General features: G+C 36.2%; 1 protein-coding gene across 3 annotated transcripts; it reads left to right on the top strand.

The window, feature by feature from the left end:
- Positions 1–76: 76 nt before the first annotated feature.
- ZNF891 (zinc finger protein 891) lies at positions 77–9,226 on the top strand. Of its 3 annotated transcripts, none has more exons than XM_037014167.2 (2): positions 77–575; positions 5,683–9,226. In XM_037014167.2, the coding sequence occupies exon 2, from the start codon at positions 5,798–5,800 to the stop codon at positions 7,517–7,519; it is 1,722 nt and encodes a 573-aa protein (XP_036870062.2). In that variant the 5' UTR covers positions 77–575; positions 5,683–5,797; the 3' UTR covers positions 7,520–9,226. The 3 variants fall into 3 exon arrangements, with proteins under 3 accessions (XP_036870062.2, XP_036870063.2, XP_036870064.2); XM_037014168.2 differs by having other exon boundaries at positions 5,774–9,226; XM_037014169.2 differs by having other exon boundaries at positions 77–178; positions 5,774–9,226.
- The last annotated feature ends 6,841 nt before the right edge of the window (positions 9,227–16,067 follow it).

Genomic DNA, 16,067 nt, shown 5'->3' on the forward strand with positions numbered 1-16,067 from the left:
GGGGCGGGGCGGGGTAGGGTAGGTACTCCTGGGAAATGTAGTCCCGACCTGGCTCTGCCGGGTAGCGGAGCGCAAGCACGAACGCGCACCTTTCTCATTTCGGTTGGGGTTTTGGGTGCTACTGCTGTAGTAGCTCGCACACTCCTTTCGCAAATTTGGCGGCCAAGCGGTTCCAAAGGTACAAAAGTCAGGTACCCCGAGGCTAGGGGAGCCCATTGGAGTGAGTATAGGTTGAGGAGCCGCGACCAGTGAGAGGACACCGGGAGCGGCCACTGCTGCTCTCAGCACTCATCTGAGTTCTTCGGTGTCTGGGCCCTCTCTGCCCTAAAAGCAGCCGGGGAGACGAGGGCTGAAAAGGACAGCCGTGCTGGGAGCGTGGAGGGTAGGGGATCTCGGGAAAGGCTTCCTCGGCGAGGCCCTTTCCTAGGCGGGTATTCCGCTGAACTGAGGACGTTCCCTGCTGCCGGGCGGGAGGTCGAGGCTAGGGCAGCGAACCGAGCGGGCGTCCGCGTGGGAAGTCGGCCTTGCCTCTGTGAGCTGGGCAGCAGGAGTGCCTTAGACTTGACTTTATCCAGGTGCTTTTCTTGAATCTGCCTTTATCCCTTAATGTAGTAATGGGTTGCTTCACAGTAAGGAGTTACCATTTCTCTAAGCCAAACCTTAAATTAAAAAGAAATTCCAAATTATACGAACCTTATTTGGACCAGTAGTCAAATTGCATTGAAAAAAAAAAAGAAAGATAACAAAAATTCTAACTCTGCCTATGTATTTGACACTTAAGGAATTTTAGTTAGTTTGTAGGTGTGATAATCTGGCTATGAATTATAAGGTCATTGAGAGAAATTCTGAAATTTTTACAAATAATTCATTCCCAAACCTACTTAACAATAGAGAGATGGGTATAAAAGTGTTGATTATACTCTCAGATTATATTAAAATAATAGTTTTTCTGCTTCTCCCATTCTTGCATTCCTGCTTGAATGTGATGCTTCTTTAGTTACACTAGTGTATTCAATTTGTTGATATTTTACTTAGGATTTTTTTTGTGTTCAGAATTAAGACTGCACTCTTTCTTTGTACTACTCTTGCAATACTATCCTTTGTACTGTACTAAAAAGATTTTACAAGTGTCAGGAATAATTTGGAAAGCATAGGTTTTTACTTTATTCTGTAAAATAATTTTCCCTTGAAGGTTTGAACTTAAAACCTTTAGGGGTAGATAATTTGACCTACAATTCAGGTTTTTTATGGTGGTTCATTGATTGAGATTTTGTAGTTCTTGCTGACTCAATTTGGGACACCTGTGTTTTTCTAGGAAATTATTCATCTCATTGAATTTTCAAGTTTGTTGGCATGAAGTTATTGTTGGCATCCTATTCTTTTTCAGTGATTTTAAAATATAACTGCTTGCACAAGATCACTCCTTGTAACTGTAGCTTTCTTTTGAGTCAAGTATGTTTCTTGGCTATCTTATTTTTCTTGATTAGTCATGTACATCTACATTAATCATTTCAAAGAAACATTTGTGGTTTTGTTATTTGTGTTTCAGTTTTCCTTATGTCTGTGTATTTTGGTTTTAGTCACTTTTGCTATTTTTAAATTTCTTTTACTTTGGTGTTTTTTCTACTTCTTGATTGCTTAATTCATGTACTTTCTCTGTTAATTTATTTACTTTCCAAGAAATGTGTACATACACTTGTATATATGTGTAGTATATCAAAAGGTTCATAATAAAAACAAGAGGTCCCTATTTCTCCTAAGTGGCAACCACTTTCAAACATTTAAGCAGTTGTGACTTTGAACTGTTATTTTTTTTTTAAATCAGTTTGAGACAATTTTCAGTTTCTTACCATGTTAAATGAGAATTTTGATTGTTACACCTTGCTTTCCCTTACATTCTTAAATCACAATGTAATTATATTGCAGGGATTGTAATTCTCTCACAAATTTTGGTTAAATCCATGTTCAGTGTTTTCATTGTGATAACTATATAGTTTTTACCGCTGAGCCATATTTCTTTCTTGTACAAATTCTACTTCTATTTCTTAACAATTGCCTTTTTTATTCATTGCTTTGTTTTCATTAAACCTATGTAAAATGCCTCTAAATATAATTTTGCTCAAGTTCAAACCTGTCATACAATATTGTCCTTCACTTTTTTCCTGACCACATATTCCCAGGAGTCTTCCATCCTCCTACAATCTAAACTGATCAGTTACTGTCCAGGCATGTAGCTCACTGGCATACTGGACTTTGCTTTATCCTCACCCATTCTCTCATCTCATCTCTGTATTGATCTCTTTTCTGGAAAAGGGTCCATATGAGCTATGTATCTTAAGGTTGTATATGACTAAGTATTGCTTTATTTTGTCCTAATTTACATGGCATTTTGGCCTGGCATGGAAGTCTTGAATAGGAAATAATTTTCCTTCAGAATTTTGAAAACTTACAAAGCTAGATGGAAAATGGTAATGTTACTGTTGAGAAGTCCTGTTCCATGCCTGTTACTGTTCTTTTGTGTATAACCTACTTATCATCTTTTGAAACTTTTAGGTTCCTCAGTTTATTTTTGGTGTTAAAAATTTCATGATATGTGTAGCTGCAGTCTTTCAAAAAAAATTACCCATTTTTTAAAGGATGGATCAATCCTTAAATACTTTGGTATTTTTAGAAATTTTCCCTTTATTTGTTTCATTCTTTTCCCATTTTCTTTTTTCATTCTGAAACTCTGAATAATCTGGTCTTGATATATTTTTTAAATTGATTATATCATTTTCTTACTTATTGTCTATCTTTTTTGAGAATCTGCTTCCTGAGGAGTTCCTCAACTTTATCTTTAAACCTTTTAATCTTTCTGGTTTTTGTTACAGTTTTAAATTAATCTGGTATTGATCCTTTTTTTAAATTGATTATATCATTTTCTTATTATCTATCTTTTTGAGAATCTGCTTTCTGAGTTCCTCAACTTTATATTTAAACCTTTTATCTTTTCTGTTTTTTGTTATAGTTTTAAATTTCATCTTTTTGTAATTTTATTTAAAAAATAACCTATTCGTATTTATGAATGGACTCCCTGATGACTCAACTTTATATTATGAAAATTTCGAAATAGAAAAACAATAGTATAATAATGAATACCCTTGTACCCATTGCTTTATTTGGAAGATACTGGCCATGATACATTATTTGCAAACATCTCAGAATTTATCTCGGAATAATAAGGACTTCTTTAAAAATCTTAGCTAGGATATTATTGTCATACTTACAAATAAACAATAATTCTTTAATATGTAAACATTAATTATAAATGTTATAACTAATTAGTAAAGATATAGACAGTGTTCAAATTTTTCTATTATTTCATTTTTTTTTAAAAACTATTTCATGATCCAAATAAGGTTCATGGAGTTTTAGTTCTTGTTTAATTTAAGGTGTACCTTAGAGAAATTATAACTCAATGTTGTTTCAGTTTGCATTTTTCTTACTATGAGCATATTTGACTCTGCTATTGTTGCTTTGAAATACGTCAGTGTTTTTAATATTGCACACTTTAGCTCATTGAATTTTAGGTTGATGTTTCCTTTAATACTTTGAAGATATTGTATAATTGTCTGGCTTCTATCTTTTCAGCTGAGAAGTATATAGTCAGTATAATTGGTATTCCTTTGTAGGTAATTTACCTTTTCTCTCCATTAATTTAAAAATTTTCATTATCCCTGATATTTACAGTCTATGTTTTTAACTTGTGGACTTAAAAAATTTCTTCAGCGTGGCATGTAGTGTAAACACAAGATCAAGGATATAACATCTTTCAGTTCAGGATAAAAACAACCATTATCTCTAATATTGCTTCTTTCATATTCCCTTTATCCTCTTACAGAATTCCTGTTAAGATACACGTTTATGTCTTTGGTCCATAATGTGTAGAGAGAGAATGTGTGAAGTAGGATTTATGTTTATCCCAAATAGCCATTGTTCTGATAACCATTTAATGACTAGTTCTTCCTTTCCCCAACTGATTAAAGTACTACCTTTATAATGTACTAAATGCCTAGCTACAGATCAATTTTTTTCTAAAGTTATTCCTTTACTTTCAATTATTGCTCCATTATCATTCTGTTACTAGAAATTTATAATACATTTTTAAATAGGGCAAAGCCTTGTATTCATGTACCTTCCTTTTACAATAAAACTCTTAAAATCAAATTGTCATGTTTCAAGAAATCCCTACTGAATATATAGATTAATGAAAATCCCAATGAAATTATAGTTTGAGAAAGATTGAAATCTTTATATAATATTTAGTCTTCCTATCCATGAGCCTGGTGAATCACTCCATTTATTCAGGTATTTTTTTCCTGTTTTTTGGTAGAGTTGTTTTGTCTTTGTAATTAGTTCTGTAATTTTAAAAAACAACAAAAAAAAAACTATGGGTAATGAAGGCATAAGCCCAGAGTACACTTCTTAGCTTAACAACTTTAGCCAAAAGGCAAACTAAATTCCTCTTTTGAAGAGGAAGCCTGAATTTCTCATTTGTTTTCCTTCAGAAAGAAGGGTGTGAATGTGGGAAAATATCTCATTTACAAAACCTTATTTGCCATACGTGCTTTATTTGTTGAGTGTCTTCCATGTGCTGGAATTTTCTACATACTCAGAATACAACAATGAATAAATCAGACAAATCTACTTTTACATCACTTCCCCTAAAGTGACATTTATATACAGTTCTGGTTTAGTGATATAGAACTTTGTCTAAATATAAGTGCCAGTTCTATCATTTTGTCCTTTAAAACAACCCTATTGAAGTATAATATTGAGATAGGTTTTATTTTGAAGGCTATCATTTAATCTTCAAAAAGTGAGATCTGTAAAATATTAGCATAATAGTATGTTAAATTGCATGATATATTGTGATTCTTAAAGTCTCCAGCCATTCATCTTTGATACTTACACTATTTATTTTTGTTATTTATACTAAGTCCATTATAAAAGTTACTCAGGAAAGTACTATATTGTCTAATACTAACATTGTTAAGGTCTCTCTCTCCCAAAGCTTGGAACATAGTTCATGCTTCTTTATTGATCCCATTCAAGTTTTAGAATCAATTATCATGAAGAAATACAGATTCTGGAGAGAGAGATTAAATTGGAGGTAATGAAATGAACTTTTGTTTCAAAGTCACATACCTACCTATAACAACTACAGTAAAATTCCTAAGTAGGGAAGCAACCAATTCATCAGTCCTATTTATCAGGTAAACACCAAGTTATGTATAGAACACCTAAATTTACCTAAAACAGTTCTGTTTGGCAGGAAAATTCTGACTCCAAAAAGGTAACTAAAAATGTACATGAAATTTAAAAACCATGCTTTTTCAACTGGTTCTCTTTAGCTTTAGGTTTTTGTTTTCTGAGTTTTTTTTCAATAATGAATTTCAATGCCCATGGCTGAGAAGCAGTCTGCAGGAGAAGCCAGTATAAATAAATAAGATGACAGCTGTAGAAGGAGGCTAGAGATGACTACACTTCATGTCTATACAAATCTCAGTAAAGATTTTAAGCTGTTCAGACCTTCCTGGGAAATAAGGGGAGGGTCTGCACTTTTTTTTTTTTTAACTTTGCCTCCAATAGGGCACTATTTCCACCTTTTTCTTTTACCTGAACTTGCCTTTTTGGCTACAGGGAGGACATGCCCAGTGAAATGTATCCCTGCCCTGCTTGGATCAGAGAAACAAGAAAAGAAATACCCTGACTTCTCTGCTCTGTTGTGCAGGCATATGTCACTTTCAGACTCAACATGGCAGCCAGTGACCTGTCCCCATCATGGGATCTGCCTGCCCAGCACTCTGCCTGTTTCTACTTGAGAAATACTGAGGAGGAAAAGATGGTGGCTGGATATCCGGCAAACTGGTCCCAGAGACCAGTGACCTTCAAAGATGTGGCTGTGGAGTTTGCCCAAGAGGAGTGGATAATGCTTGACTCAACTCAGGGAAGTATGTACAGAGATGTGATGTTGGAAAACTATATAAACCTTGCCTTGGTGGAATATCAGTTGTACAAACCTACTGTGATCTCCCTCATGGGTCAAGAGGAGATAACTATGAAAAGGAATATTCCCCAAGGCACCTACTATGCAGACTGGGAGGTTCAACTTAAAACCAAAGAGTCAACTCTTAAGCAGAATATCTTTGGGAAAAAATCCAGTGGAGTGAACATAAGATTCACAATGGATGATTGGTCTTCCACATTAAGAGAATACTGGGCATGCCATAAGATCAGAAAACAGCACAAGATCCCAGAGGAAAATGTGAGGCAAGTGATATTTACCGAAAACAAAACAGCATCTCAGGAGAGATTCTGTGACTATCATGAATTAGAGGAAAACTCTAGACTTAGATCAAAACTTGTTTTTTTAAGGAACATTTCCACTAGTAAACATTGCCACAAATGTTACTTAGATATTGAGTGTTTCAAACAAAACTTAATCCTAAACAATTATGGGAAAAACTATGTGAGTGAGAAGAACTGTGAAAGTTATGAATATGACAGAGCTTTGTGGTATCTTGAAAGAATTCAGACAGCACAAAAACAGTACACATGTTCCAAATACAGTATACACTTCAAACATAATATGCTTCCTGTATGTAGTAATTTTTATATGGTGGATAATTCCTATGAATATAAGAAAAGCAAAACCCTTTCTCATCATTCATCCCTCAAACAACAGGAGGAGCAAACTCCTACTGGAGAGCAACATTATGAATGTAGTGAGTGTGGAAAAGCCTTCAGAAGAATTTCTCATCTTACCTTGCACCAGAGAAGTCATATGAATGAGAAGCAATATGAATGTAATGAATGTGGGAAAGTTTTCAATGATTCCTCAACCCTAAGGAGACATGTAAGAACTCACACTGGTGAGAAGCCCTATGAATGTGATCAGTGTGGAAAAGCCTTTAGTCAAAAAATATCCCTTAAGGCTCATATGAGAATTCACACTGGAGAGAAACCTTATGAATGTAGTTATTGTGGAAAATCCTTTGGCACAAGTTCTTACCTTATGGTGCACAAGAGAATACACACTGGGGAGAAACCTTATGGATGTAGTCATTGTGGGAAATCCTTTGGCACAAGTTCTTACCTTATAGTGCACAAGAGAATACACACTGGGGAGAAACTCTATGAATGCAGTGACTGTGGAAAAGCCTTCTACGCAAGCTCTCACCTTAAAGTTCACAAGAAAATACACACTGGAGAGAATCTTTATGAATGCAGTGACTGCGGGAAAGTTTTTAGTGGTCTCTCATCCCTTAGAATGCATGTAAGAACTCATACTGGAGAGAAACCCTATGAATGTAAGGAATGTAGGAAAACCTTCAGTGTTTCCTCTTCCCTTAGAAGACATGTGAGAACTCACACTGGAGAGAAACCCCATGAATGTATTCAATGTGGAAAAGCGTTCAGTCAGAGTTCTTCACTTATTATACACAAAAGAATTCATACTGGGAGAGAAACCCTGTAAATATTGTGAATGTAGCGTTGCCCTTTTGTTTTAAGGTGGACTCCAAGCTCGTTCTTTGAGTCTTTGTTCTCTAAAATAAGCATTTAAGGCTATAAATAGTCCTCCAGACACCTCTTGACCTATGTAACATATCTATGTTAACTTGATTTAATTCTAAATGTCTTAATACTTACTATTTTTGATCCACAGTTATTTGACATTATGTGCTTTTAAAATGTGAAGAAAGGCTTTTAGTTATCTCATTGATTTCTAAGTTAAGTGCATTATGTTAAGAGTATCCGGACTATATGGTACTACTATATTGGTATTGAGTTGCTTTGAAAGTTTATGATTAGAGAGTTGCTTTCTGACCTGGTGTGGCATGTATTGCTAGTAGCCAATCAAACATCTAGCCCATCCTTCCTACTGATGACTCTATTTTAGCTCACAATACCAATATTTCTAGCTACAAAACTTCTCAGCCTTTTTGCAGCCAAATGTAGCCATATCACTTACCCCTGATTAATAAAAAATAGTATCACTGGGGACAAACCTGTCTGGTTTTACCTCTTTGCCATTTGCCTTTCTGCCTTCTCCATTCTTCTCCTATTCCATTTTTCAACCCCTAGAACTGAAAGTGTCATCTTGTAGCCATGAGAATGATCAGGGCCTAGGGATTGTGTAGAGGAAAAATCATGGTTCCCCAAAGACATCTTTAAATAGCTGAACAGCACTGCACTGCCTGTACATGATGTGTGTGTGTGTGTGTGTGTGAGAATACAGTCAATACAGTAACCTTGTTAAAAAGACCATGGAAGTATATAGAATTAAATATTTTATGTGGAATATACAAATTTGGATAGGATCATAGAAAAAGGAGGAATGTTTATGGAACTTTTGTGCTCAGGCTAGAGATGATCGTGGAGCTGAGATCACTAAAAATAAGTAAGAAATCCAGAGAGTTTTCAGACAGGGAAAATAACCAACTTTCAATGCTGAATGAAGCTCATGAGATTTGCTACTTGGTCTTACAGATACCAGATTAGCTCTAATTTACTAAGAAACAAAATATGGAAGGGGGAGCCTACAGTGAGAGAAAGAGGCAGGAGTTGTTTTAGTCATGTCAATTTTATATAGTTTTGACATCCAGGTAAACAGGCTGGGCTGGTGTGCAATTCTGGACCTGAGGAGGTGTCTAGCATAGAGATATAATTGTAGCAACAGCAGTAGATAGACTACAATAGGTTTTGTGGAGGTGATTGAGATTGCATAAGGAAAATGGATGGTGTGAAAAAAGAATGTCTATCATTGACCATATGTTTATGTATTTTTTATATATTTAAATCACTCCTACATTTTAAGATAAATAAAACAAGAAACCTTAGTAGATAAGAGGAAAACGAGGAAGACTGAAGTTGTATGGAACCAAGACAAACTAGTGTTTCAAGAAGGAAGATAAAGTCAGTTTAAATGCTACAGGTCAAATTAAGTCTTAAAAAGTAGGTACATCATATACCAATGTGAAGATTATTGTTGACCTTAGTTGGAATATGTTGAGGATGGGTGATAGATTAGGATGATTTAGTGATCAGTAAAGGACAAGGAGGTAAAAGACACTGGATATAGATGAGTGAGCAGCAGGAGAAAGGGTGGTAGCTGGAGAAAGATTTGGTCAAGGGAAAACGTTTTTAAAATAACAAGAAACTACAAGAATGAACTAGTGGTTACCAAAAGGGGAGGGGTCTGGGAGGGCAGGTGGGGAGGGAAGGAGAAGGGGATTGAGGGGTGTTATGTTTAGTGTACATGGTGTGGGGGATCACGGGGAGAACAGTGTAGCACAGAGAAGACACATAGTGGATCTGTGGCATCTTACTACACTGATGGACAGTGACTGCATTGGGGTATGGGGGGGACTTGATAATATGGGTAAATGTGGTAACCACATTGTTTTTTCATGTGAAACCTTCATAAGAATGTATATCAATCATACCTTAATAAAAAATTAAAAATAAAATAACAAGAAATGAACATGTTTAAATACTAATGTGTCTATTATGGAGAGATTAAATATGCAGGCATGAGAAGAGAGAATCATAAAGTTCATGAGAAAGGGATGGAGGCATGTGGAACACAAATAGAAGGATTGATGTTTGCTACATGAGGGGATTTCCCTTCTCTTAAAAGGAAAAGAAGAATGAGTGAGTTGGTTTTAACTACCTGTTTATTTACTTATATCTCAGTTGCTTGAGCTGCCCTCAAGTATCTGAACTAGTCGCTGCTGTTTGGTTTCTTCAGAGCCCCGTTCTGGCCCAGTGTGGCAGATAATGGTAGTTGATAACCTAATACACATTTCCTCCTCCTCTACTAATAGAACTCCATTTTGTTTAGAGTAGCAATATGTCCAATTAAAAAACTTATTCCAGCCTCCATGGCCAAGTGTGGCCATTCCCTCTGTTTCTGGCCAATGAAATACAGACAGGAGATTGTAAATTTTGTGATAAGATTTATCTGCTGACAGTAAGATGGATGAAAAGACTGGTCAGCAGTTTTAGTGAAGATCTCTATGTGGGCACAAGTCCTCCCAAGTAATCAGTAGAGCTTTTAGTGAAAAAGGCAACAAATAGCAGTTTAAGTTGAATAGGGAGTCCAATTGAACAGAAGATGCAACAAGAGACAGAAAGTGGTATAACTAGCTGGTATGAGCCTCAAAGGAAGGTTTTGTTTTGTTTTTTTTACAAGAGGTTTCCATTGTTAGAAGCAATATTGGGAAGGAGGATACGCCCAACATATAGATGTGGAGTCCATGGGAATAAACAGCCCTTTGATATGATTGTTGTCAAATAGGTTTTTCTCCAGGGGTAGCCAAGTTTAAGTTAAAGCAAGGAAATGAATGTTTAGGGAAGTTATTGAGTACATAAAAGAAGCTTCTTTATCATTTAGGGCAATCTCAGAGAGCAGCATGGGTACAGTTTCCAGGACAGGAATTTGGGTTTGTGGCTGGAGCATAAACAGAAGATTGTTGTGATGTCAGTAATGATGGAGAAAATAATGCTAGAGTTAGGAGTGCTAAGATATTGTTCTGACCAGTGGAAACAAAATTTAAAGGGAGGATAGATTAAATTTCAGCAGGTTCTAGGAAGATGATGGACAGTTAGGTTTAGCAGGAGTCACATGTAGTGTGGAAGAACCTGCAGTCGTGCTGTGGAACCAAGTATTCGTTTTATTCATTAGGTATTAGCCCTCAAGGATACAGCAGGAGCAGGCAGCAGTTAGCAAGTGATCCCAAACGCATGTGGTCATTGCATGTGGAGATCATCTTAAGTGGTAATCAGAAAGGGGGCTTGTACTTGTGGGACCCCTGGAAGGTTAGCTTGACCCCCGCCTCCATTTTGTGTCTTCCATCTTGAATAACTATGACCCCTAGCCAACCGGACCTCCTCCATTTTATTCTGTGTCCTCCATCTTGAGTAAGAAGTTTCCCGCTCAGGCCACGCCCATTCCTGCCGAAACCATGCCCAGCAACCTGTGCAACAAGACCCTGACCCTCCTCAGCCAATCAGCTAAGGTCACAATAAACCACCATCACCTCCCTCTTGGAAAGCCCCTAACTGTTCCAAAAGTATAAAAGCAAAAAGGGAACTTTGTTCAGGGTCTCAGACCGAGTCCTGTGTTCTGATGGGCCACTGAGACCCTAGTTCGAACTAGCAATAAAAAGACCTGTTTTGCTCTTGCATCTCGCGACTGAGCCTGGTGACTGTGGCTCCACACGGGGGACTCAAGGAAACGGGGCACAACATACTGTGTTTGGGGATTGAAATTTATTAATTTTGGTCCACCAAAAATTTGGCAAACCAGCTATTGTGGACTCAGGCAGTCTCAGCCCATTCATACTTCAAGTGAATCTTATTGCAAAACCCTCATGACTGGTTTCCAGTGTTTGCTGTGCAGCTGCCACAGTGTCCTTCTGTTATATTTTATTGTTTGGTTTTTAATTATGAAATTAACACATGCATATGAGAAAAAAATGTAAAATTCTGTCATACAGAAAAGAAGGGAAAGCCTTTCCTCTCAGATTCTACTGCCTTGTAAACTTAATGGTAAATGAGTGCACATTCTGTCAGACTGCATTCTATGTACATACAAATATGTTTTTATAAAAATTGGTCACCTCTTAGCTTTTAGGAAGCATTTTTTGTCAGTACATGTAATTCTATTTCATTCTTAATAGCTGCTTAGTATTTGATTATATGAATGTATCATAATGTATTTAATCCATTTTCCCCTCCAGATGTTTTATAATAACAATAGTGCAAAAAACATTGCTTTTATATCTTGCTTTCCTTTCCTTTGTTCTCCACACTGCTTTCAGGGTGGCTCATCTAAAGTACCAATATGATTATATTAGATTTTACTTTTAAATACTCCCCTGGCTTTTTCCTCCTTTTTGCTAAGACCTTTTTACAAGTCCTTTCATGCTTCAACTCTTACCCATCTTTTTAGGCCATGCTACTTGCATCTCTTTACTTTCTCTGGACCTTAACCTGTTCATCATTTAGGTGCTGTGTTCTGTATCTGCTTTAACAACACTTAGCACAGTATTCCCTGTTTATGTGTGCTGCCCTCTAAACTGTGGGCTTGGGTAAGGTGGGAACTGCATCTCAATTTTCATTTCACTCCTGGTACTTAGCCCATAGTAGGTAGGCATTCACTTAAACAGTAAAGGTTTTTTCAATAAACTCTGTGCCTTTTTTACTGTTTCAGTGGAAGCTTAAAATAACTGGGTTTTAAGGGATTGATTGTATAAGGTAGAAATTGCATTGAGTCAAATTTTTAAGTATTAGAGTCACATTCAGATATTCTGCCATGAGAAGCATGCAGAAACCAAGACCATTAAGAGAACTATACTTTAATGGTTACTCATATCCCTCCCTCTCTGCTTTTCCTTCACCTCACTACCCATCACAAGCCCATGTAGTTCATTTTGCATGGTAAGTGTTCATATGATGCTACATTGTGTTATAGTAAAAGGAGTGAAATGACCCCATATTGGTGAGAGTGCAGTGTTCTCCTTGATGCTATTGATGAACTCATAATGCATCCTTTCTTGGGGACAGGTAGGCACTATGTGTCCAAAGTGAGAATATTCATAGCCTGTAGTATAGCAATTTTTTTCTGAGCTTTTATGAAAGATTCATTCAAACATGAATTCATTCAAGCAAGTAACAATAGTCATCTGATTCATTTTCTAGTGAAAAACTGAAAAATTCCTAAATTCCCAATAACAGTAGGTTTGAAAAAGTTACGTACATAAAATGGGATATAATGCAGTCATTAAAATATGTTTATTGGCATGTGGTGATGTATTATGATTTTAAATAAAATTTTCGAAATATTAGAGTATGAACATGTTTTTATTAAAATAAATATTGTAAGTACATACGTATATGTGTGCATTGAAAATATGGAAGGATATACACTAACATGTTATCACGTAGAAATTTCTGAGTCAAATTTTTTTGTCATCTAGTTTCTTCCCGCCGTGTTTTGGGGTGGGGGAGCGTTCGGGTCCCGCCTGGCTGCGGCTTGTATCTTACCCCCTTCGTGTGATGTTGAGTTCTCGCAGATGTAGATGTATCCTGGCTGTTGTACTGCATCCACTGGTGTCTCTTTTAGGAACAGTTGTATTTATTGCATTTTCATAAATATGTATGTTTTGGGGAGGAGATTTCCTCTGAACTACTCACACCGCCATCTTCCCGTGATCCCCCTTGAGTTTATATTTTAATTGGTGAGCTATGAGAAACTCTAGGGGTCTTTCATAGAAGATTGAAATTGTTTTGAAAAGTTCATACTTTTATATAAAATTTTTGCATTAAAAAATGTTGGGAGACCTGTTTAGGAGGCTGTTGTAGTAATTCATGTATGAAATTTGAATGACAGTAGTGTCATTTCCTTATTATACAGAATGAAGACAGTAAATAAAATGAAACATTTGCTTAATGTAAAAGGGAAATTCAGACTAATAAGTTATGACTTAAACTCACCTGTAATTTAAGAAAAGCATATCAAAATTATATTTACCATGTTATCAGCAAAACTTTATATTTAGTCTGACATTTTGAAATATTTTCTGATCAATTTCCATTTTTCCATTTTCACCTGTCTTTTAGAGGCTTTTTGTCTAGTTCCCCAGCCTCCTACACAGCCCTAAAACTCAGCAGGTGCCCCATGGGAGACAGCCAGCTATGCATTTGAGGCTGCTCCAATTTCTCATCTGCCACGTCAACCTCAAGTGACTACTGAAAATTTGTGATTTCTCTCCCCACAGCAAAGCCCCCTTGCCTGGGCAATGCCCAATCTTCAGGCCATATCCAAAAGCAGTAAATGCTACAAGGGAAAGAAATAGCCCATAATCATCAGGTGCCTCAGGAGAGTTGCCCCCACCATTAGAATTTTGGTTAGTCTAGATCTCACTGCTTCCACAATTCTATACCTTTCAAAATATGATTTTTACAATTTATTTGTTTTAGTTGGTCACAGCCACAATACTGCATCCTATCTAGAGGCACACTTTTTTAAAGATACTATAGTTAAACTCAACCTCGTAACAACATTGCATTCAACTGAAGGAATAGTTAAAACATACACATCTATGACAGCTACCTCAAGGAGTATGCCCAATGTTGATAGGCAGGCAGCTGTGTACTTAGATTGTATGCAAGAGAACAGTCTGGAGATAAACTAATTCAGAAAAGGTTTCACACAAATTATTATATAGGGAGTCATATTCCAGAAGAGATAGCATCTGTAAGGTGGGAGATGACCTAATGTGCTCTTCTATAAAGGACAGACATATTCTTTGGGAGTATGTTTTTATAATGTATGGATAACTCAGTGACAACAGGGTAGTAAAAATACTCTGTCTCAGAGATACAAACAATGGTTGCATCCCTGAGTATGTTTCACATAAATTTTCTGTATCTTGAATATGCAAACCTAAGAAATTGTGTCTAAAATACAAACTTCTTATACTACACAGATCATAATGCTCACACTGGAGTTTATTCCTTCATGTGTATTGAGATGGTCACACTACAAATCACCACTGTTTCTCTGTCTCAACAGTACAAATTAGAACTGACATATATATATATAATATATGTAATTTTTAAAGTGCAACATCATATACTTCTATTCTTGTGTCTGGCTATTGTTGCCAAATTTCATGTTGAAAACAGCCAACTATTTAGTCTTCTGTTACCTCTAGAAAGCACCAGATTATTTAAAAAATGATTATAATGTTAAACACGGAAAGATGTAACAGATTTTCATGCTAAAATTAAAAAGAGCAACAATGAACCTTGCCAATGCTTCTTGCTATGACAAAGAATACATGTATAAACAAAAATATCTACAAACTGTTTACTTTCTTTTTTCAGTGGCAAGAGGGTTTTGACATCTTACTGTTTAAGCTAGAAATCATCTATATTTTTAACATTTAGCTCTGAACATTTTTTATGCATTCTTACTACTTTTATTTATTTATCTTTTTTTAAAAGTTGAAGCATAGTAGATATACAATATTATATTGGTTTCAGGTGCTGAACATAGTGATTTGACAACTAATTGCTGTTTACTTTCCAAAGCAAAATTTAAACAGATCATTGATAGCAGTATTGCCATGTCCTAGTATCAATATTAGCTTTGGGTACACTCTTTCTGGAGAAGGTGGGATATTCAAATATGTGTAGATATTTGCACATTCTTAACCTACACTGTATTTATAATAACTAGAGATAGGCTACCCAGCTTTTACCTTTAACATTTTTCCCTGATGGCAGTTGATGTTCTATAGTTGCCTTTTACCGCTGCCCTGCCAACCTAGTGGGGAAGCTTTTCCAGGCACTGTCCTATGTGCTGAAGTTAGAGGCATGAACAGACTCCAGCTGGGGAGACAGAAATAGTTATGGTCCCACTTAGTACAAGAGATAATGAAGACATGCCCACAATATAGATGGAGCACATAGAATGGGTGAATTATAAAATACATGAATTCTACTGAATCATGACAGTGACCTTTCTTCTGGTTCTATGGTTATGTAAAATGTGACAACTTCAGGACACGTATACATCCTAACTGATGAAGTAAATTAAATTATGTGATATTGGTCATGTCTTGGTTTTAAATTCTTTTTGAGTTGACTGGAAAGAAGTTTTTGTTATGAAGACTATATAATCACTGATATTTAAAGCTTCTATAATTCCAAGTCACATATTTATTACTGCTTCTGCCTTAGATTATAAACAAAGAATTACAAATACATGAGCCCAAATATATTAGTTGTGAATATGTTAATTGCAAGGGACAGAAACCCAAACCCTACTGAAACCAGATTAAGCAAAATGAGGAATGCATTGGTTCGTAAAACTGTGAATTCAAGGGTGGCACTGCTTTCATGCACGACTCGTTCTGGGATTTAAACAGTCATGGTCAATAAATCCTTTTCTGCTTCTCAGCTCTGCCTTCCTCTCTCCATTCTCAGTGTGGCTCCTCTGATGGAAATATGGC

Source organism: Manis javanica, chromosome 15 (assembly GCF_040802235.1).
Source record: "Manis javanica isolate MJ-LG chromosome 15, MJ_LKY, whole genome shotgun sequence".
Classification (NCBI taxonomy): Eukaryota; Metazoa; Chordata; class Mammalia; order Pholidota; family Manidae; genus Manis; species Manis javanica.